The following is a 6,000-nucleotide window of genomic DNA, read 5'->3' as shown; positions in this document are numbered from 1 at the left end:
GCCAAGGGGGAGAGCCGGTGACCTGAAGCCGGCGAGGCTGGGGGCCGGCGAGGGCCAGGCGGGGCGCACGGCAGCTTCAAGAGACTGCCGCGCGCTGCGAGTCAGGGGCGCGGGCGAGCACTGGGCTCCGCCCGCGGGCCAGGGGCGGGGTAGGGGCGGGACCGGCGCGAGCCTCCAGCCCTGAGAGCTGGAACCGAAGCCTCCGGGTTCGGGCCCTCCGCCCATCCCTGTTCGGCACCGCCTCCCTCAGCCCGGGGCGGGGCAAGGGCGGAGCGAGCCCGGCCGAGCGGGGCGGAGCGGGCGCGGGCGCTGGCAGAGCGCTGCGCGGGGCCGGCGGCGAAGGTCCGTGGTGGACTCGACGTCGCTGCGGCTGCCGACGACCCCCACCAGGCCAGCCGCCTCTGCAGACCCACCTTGGCCTCGCGGCAGGGGGCGCGCAGAAACCCGAGGGAGCGAGTCGTCGCGCTTGGCGGCTCAGCGGCTTCCCCCTCTGGAGGTCGGGCTCCCGGCTCCCCGGACCCGCCTGGCGTCCTCGCCTGCGGCGGGGCGGGCGGCAGCGGCGCCCAGGAATGGCTTCGGCGGGCAGCGGCATGGAGGAGGTGCGCGTGTCGGTGCTGACCCCGTTGAAGCTGGTCGGGCTGGTGTGCATCTTCCTGGCGCTGTGTCTGGACCTGGGGGCGGTGCTGAGCCCGGCCTGGGTCACGGCCGACCACCAGTACTACCTGTCCCTCTGGGAGTCCTGCCGGAAACCCGCCAGCTTGGACAGCTGGCACTGCGAGTCCACGCTCAGCAGCGGTGAGGACCCGGCGCGCCGCGACCCCTACCTCCCACCCCAGACTGCCCCGAGCCCCACTGCCAGGACAGCCACCGCCAGTCCCCACCTCTTTGCGTCCCCTGCCCTCGCTCGTCCCACCCCGTCCAGGCCCTTCTCGGATCCTGGGCTCCAGCCACCTCCCTGGCGTCCACCCCCTTCCCTCCCCATCCCTGGTCGCCAAACCTAAAGCGACAGCCCACGCCCTCTCCCTCCCCCGTGGCCATTCCTCCTGTTCTGGAGTAACACGTACGCTATTTTGGGTATTTGTTATCATTTGAGGCGAGAGCCATGTGGCTGTGTAAAAAATGCGACGCCTTCCACACCCGCGTTAAAAAAGAAGCAGGCAAAAACTCCCCAACTCCACCGAGATGCTGCGGGGGTTCTCCGTTCGGTCTTCCCCGCTGCTTTTTCCCTCCTCTCTCGACGAATTTGCCTAGGTTTACCTCTTGCTGTTCACATTTCTGCCGGTTCCACTGCACTTTATCTGCGTTTTCACCAATGTATTTCGGTTTGCATTTTATTTCCTTACATTTTTGATGGATTTGAAGAGTTGGGAGAGAGACAGGCTTATTTTCCTTTCCTTTTTTGGTGATGCCGCCGTTGATTGTGAGTTGCCTTTTTTTCAATGCCACTCTAAGTAACTCTTCTCTCCTCCAGACCGTTCTGTTCTCCATGAGCTACTCCTAGATGCCTAGAAAGTTGTGCTTTATTCCGCCAGCGCTGAAAGCTGCTAGTGGATAAGTAGGGGGTGGGGAGTGGAGAATAAGGTAGCTAACTGAGGGTACCAGTCCCAGGGGGCTTTAATGCTTTACTCCCTCCCTGACCCTCCAGTTGCCCTCCCCAGCGCCCCAGTTATGCCCTTAGCGGAAATCTGTCAACCTATGATTTCGTGCTACAAACCCTTTCCTTTCTAAATCTGATTCTTCAGCTGCTGGTATCAGCGCAGAGAAAGGGGAATAAAGGGAGAAGACCTGCGGAGAATGTTTCTCTCTCTCCCTCTCTCTCCCTCTCTCTCTCGCTCTCTCTCGCTCGCTCGCTCACTCATTCACATACACACCTGAGAAACTCATTAAATTCTTTCCAGTTTCTTGTCTTTTCTGGGACTATTTATAAAGGCTTCCCGGAAACGTTTCGAGTTCTAACAAAGTTGAAATAGCACAAAAGCCACAAAAATCTGAGTTTTCTTTGTCTTTGGTTTCCTGTTATAACACACATTAGTTCATTTGGTTAAGTTTCTTCTGTAAATTTAATTTTGTGTTTAAAAAAAAAGGCTTTTTCTTCGATATTACCTCAAAATTCCCATTGAAGGGTTTCCTCTTTGTTGGTTAATTCACTGTGGAGGGAACTGGTTGGCAGCAGGAGGTCAACATTTAGGTCCTTTAATTCTTTGAGGGTTGGCTGTTTACAACTAAAGATAAAATAAATCGGCAGAATTTCTTTCTTCCGTAACCAGGGGATCCAAATAAACTTTGGCGAAAATATATCTTTTCCCCTCTTCAATAATAAAATTTATGTAGGAATGACAGCTTCTGCACGTCTCCTTAGCAACGTGAATGTTTTGCCCCTTTTTCTCTGTCTCCTCAAATAATAGCCCCCCTGATTGCATAAAGACTTTTCAGCTAGGTTAGAGAAACCAGTTTCAACTCAAATTTGCTTTTCAAGCCAGTATCCTTTTTTCTTGGCCAGGAATGTAGGGAATGGGGAGAAGCCAGCTCCAGTTTGTAGAACAGCATACAGTGTTTGCTAATCTTTTCTTAATTGCCTCCATACCCATTTATCTCAGCTTTTTTTCCTCGCTAGTCAAGGAAATATGGAGACACAAGCTTAATTTAAATATAGCCGTAGTAGCACTCTGCAAAGTAAAAATCAAAGGCAGGCCCAGTTTGGGATTTTTCCCCATTTATTCTACCTGCTTGCTGAAACTGATAGCCCAGTGTGTATTTCTATTTGGGTTTCTGGAAATCAGTTTTCATCTTATCTTGCCTAAAAAAAAAAAAAAAAATAGTTTTCAGCCCAGATAAAGTAGAATTCATAAGCAAGTGGGTGAAAAGTAGAGATGGTTTTGTAAGAGGTTTTCTGGAACAAGTTCTTGACTTTCTGTATGTAATTGCAGTTCATTTTTGCTCTCCACGGTGATGGTGGGGTGCAGGGTGGGGGTGGAGGAAAGGAAACAAAATATGGAAAATTGCTCTGTGTCCCCACTTGGCAGAATCTGCTTTCTTGTGTTATGTGAACTGGAAGCTTCTCTCCACCAGTGTTTTTTGAAAGGAAGGGGAATGACTGAATCAAAACCAGCATTGCTTATGTGTTCCAAAGGGCAAGCAGCTTTTTTCAGTCTGTTTGCTGTGTGGAGTAGCAGAAAACAGGGAGGGAAATGTCTTCTCTGAAGATTTTCAGAGATCGAGTTCTTTGTCTCTCAAAATAAATTACCTTGGGAGGAACCACCAAGGACAGTTTTACCGAAGGCCCTTCACCAGGATCTTTAAGGCTTAATTAAAAATGTTGGTCTTAATTAGATTTAAAACTGCTGTGAAGAGGCAGGCCTGTATTTATTGAAGGAACATTTCAGGAATGTTTCTACTCACAATAGTATGCCCTACTTAGACCCAGTTTCTACTGAAACTTTCCCCTAAGCCATTATTTTTAAACTTGCATTTTAATTTTGGTACCAGATGTGCATCGTTTGCTGTTTATGACCTGTTTTATGATTTTTAGCAAAAGTAGAACCATGCCTCTTGTGTCCTGGCGTATTGAAGGTTGCGTCAGCTCTTCTAGTAGGAACCAGTAATCCGGTTGTCAGCCGTAATGCTTTTCTCTGGTGTCCCAATTCAATGTATGGAGGACAGTTTAGGCACTCATCTTAAGTTCTAAGTGTTCCGAAAAGACATGAAAAAGCAGCTAATTGACTGTCATTAATGGTGGAAAGAGAAAAAAAAAATAAAGTATGCTTGTTAGGAAGTTTAGAATATGTAGTACTCACATGGCTGCCGGCCACAGAATTCCTTTCTAAAGATAGTTTTCCCCCGAACTGTTTTGGGGAAACTCTTAATAAACCTTAATTCTCACACAAATTATAGTAATATTTTAGACTTCTGCTTAGTCACATTTAGTTTGCTAACTTTATTTCTAGAATATAGTTGCTAGGGTTTCACAGCCATAGCAATTACAAGAATCCTTAGTGTAAATAGGTTTGGCAGAAGCGTATACAGAATGCTGATGCCCTAAATTTGACATCAGATGTGCTGTATAACCTCTAAGGAGACTTTACATTTCTTCTTTAAAATGTGTAAATGCATTTCATATAAAGCAGATTGCTTTTTGATGTTTGTGTAATTTGTTGACTAAGCAAAAAGCAAGGACATACAGATTGCCAAATGAACACTTTCACTAACAATAATTCAGGGATATAACAAACACATTTTTCCGTTTTCTTCATCCACAAAATACTTGATCAAATAGTATCTTTTTCAAGGGATATTGTTAACATCATTCAAGTACTATCCTAAAAATAACTGCATTTGTAACATGAGTCACTGGTAGTTTTGAAATGGCAGTATACCGTATGCTAATAACAGGTAGATATTGTTATTTCGAATTGATAAGAAATTCTCTTTAGAGTCCATTATATGTAGATCTTTTGTAAAATTTAATATAAAAACCTACTTTAAAAGGAATTTATAAGAAAGCCTGTCTTAGGTGTTAAAGATAAATGGAAACTGCCTAGCCACCTGCAAATCTTAGCAAATCTGAGATATAGTGATTCTGAGTTCAAACATGTTTCATCTGTTCACATTTTGCATTTATTCCTTAATTCGAAAACAGTTTCTTTAGGAAACCTCACAACGTGATTTGCTCCAGGGAACATTTAGCTTGTTGCTTGAAATGTGTTGATATTGATGTATTTTTACAAATAGCTAAGCAAGCCTGAAAGTTACTACTGTTAATACCATCTTCTGGCTTCCTTGAAAAGAACGTCAGAAGAATAAATGCAGTTTTGTTTAACCTACATAGCATAGATGGGTGGACAGTTAAGAGTGTCAGATAGCACCAAAACTTTCTCAACTGTGATAAGCCAGAGAAAACCAACTATAACTTATTTCAAGATCTTCCTGATGACTTTCTTTTAATGTCTTTTAGATTTTCAAGTTCCTTCGATTTGCTTTTACAAAGGACATTTTAATTTGTGAACAGATATAATTTCTCTTTTGCTCACATTCATAGAAGAATTGTAATCCCCAGGGAGCCACTTAGATCAGTCTTGGCCGCTAAGGGATTTGATGGGTGTGGGAAAAGCCTGGCCTTGAATAAAACGTTCCAAAACAAAACAAAAACAAACAAAAGCATATCTCAAGAAACAGATTTTACCTGCTGTCAGAAATACAGTTCAAGAAATTTCCTGCAAGTTTCTGTAAGACTACTTACAGAGACCGTAGATGTAGTCAGTGCTACTAGATGTGTTAGTGAAAGGAATATATATGCTTCAAAATAAGTCTCTGGAATACGTAACCTAAATACCATAGCAGGGAGCTCTCTGAACCTCTTCTGGTTCCGAGGGCTACCCCCAAATAACTAACTGAATAATTAAGTAAATACTACAACAGACTTCCGTGTGAGCTATGCTAAATTATAATTCTGTGTCAGACCAGAGTAGTATTTTGGAAAATACTTGAGACATTGGATTTGAACTGACTTGAACTTGGCCACTTACCAATCATGTGACCTCATACAACTTAATGTCCTCAAATGGTTTATCATAAAGATTAAATATATGAAAGTATCTGTTTGTTACTGTTATTTTTCTTCTTGGTTATATATTCAGAAAAACCCAGTGATTTTTTTTCAATAATTGAAAGTTTTCCCCCTTAAATAGTAAAATCTCTTCATTGCATAATGCATTGCATAATGAAGTACTTTGTTAATTTCAAATTTAAATTTTGACATGCATTACCTAGCATTTAACAATGCTCTTGGTAAATCATGATCACAAAACTATTATCCTTTTATTCAGTACTGTTACAGGCCAGACACCTCAGTTATTCCCAATGTCACAATAAACTTGCAAAGTAGCTAAAGTTATCCCTATCTATTGAGGAAACTTTGGATTTTTGTAAGATTACCAAGGTCTCAATTAACAGGTGGTAAAGACAGATTCTTACCAAGAGTGTTGCAGTTGCTAATGCTGGGAA

The 6,000-nt window shown here is 44.3% G+C and overlaps 1 protein-coding gene across 1 annotated transcript in view; it reads left to right on the top strand.

Annotated features, from left to right (window-relative positions):
* Positions 1-292: 292 nt before the first annotated feature.
* TMEM47 (transmembrane protein 47) overlaps positions 293-6,000 on the top strand; it is a 29,324-nt gene continuing 23,616 nt past the window's right edge. Inside the window, exon 1 of the mRNA XM_003924063.4 lies at positions 293-795. Within this exon, the coding sequence (XP_003924112.1) occupies positions 570-795 (226 nt within the window). The 5' untranslated portion in view covers positions 293-569. The remainder of the gene's footprint in view (positions 796-6,000) is intronic.

This window comes from Saimiri boliviensis, chromosome X, assembly GCF_048565385.1.
Source record: "Saimiri boliviensis isolate mSaiBol1 chromosome X, mSaiBol1.pri, whole genome shotgun sequence".
In the NCBI taxonomy this organism is placed as follows: domain Eukaryota; kingdom Metazoa; phylum Chordata; class Mammalia; order Primates; family Cebidae; genus Saimiri; species Saimiri boliviensis.
Note: the sequence above shows the minus strand (reverse complement) of the source record. Positions and strands in the feature narration are given on the sequence as shown.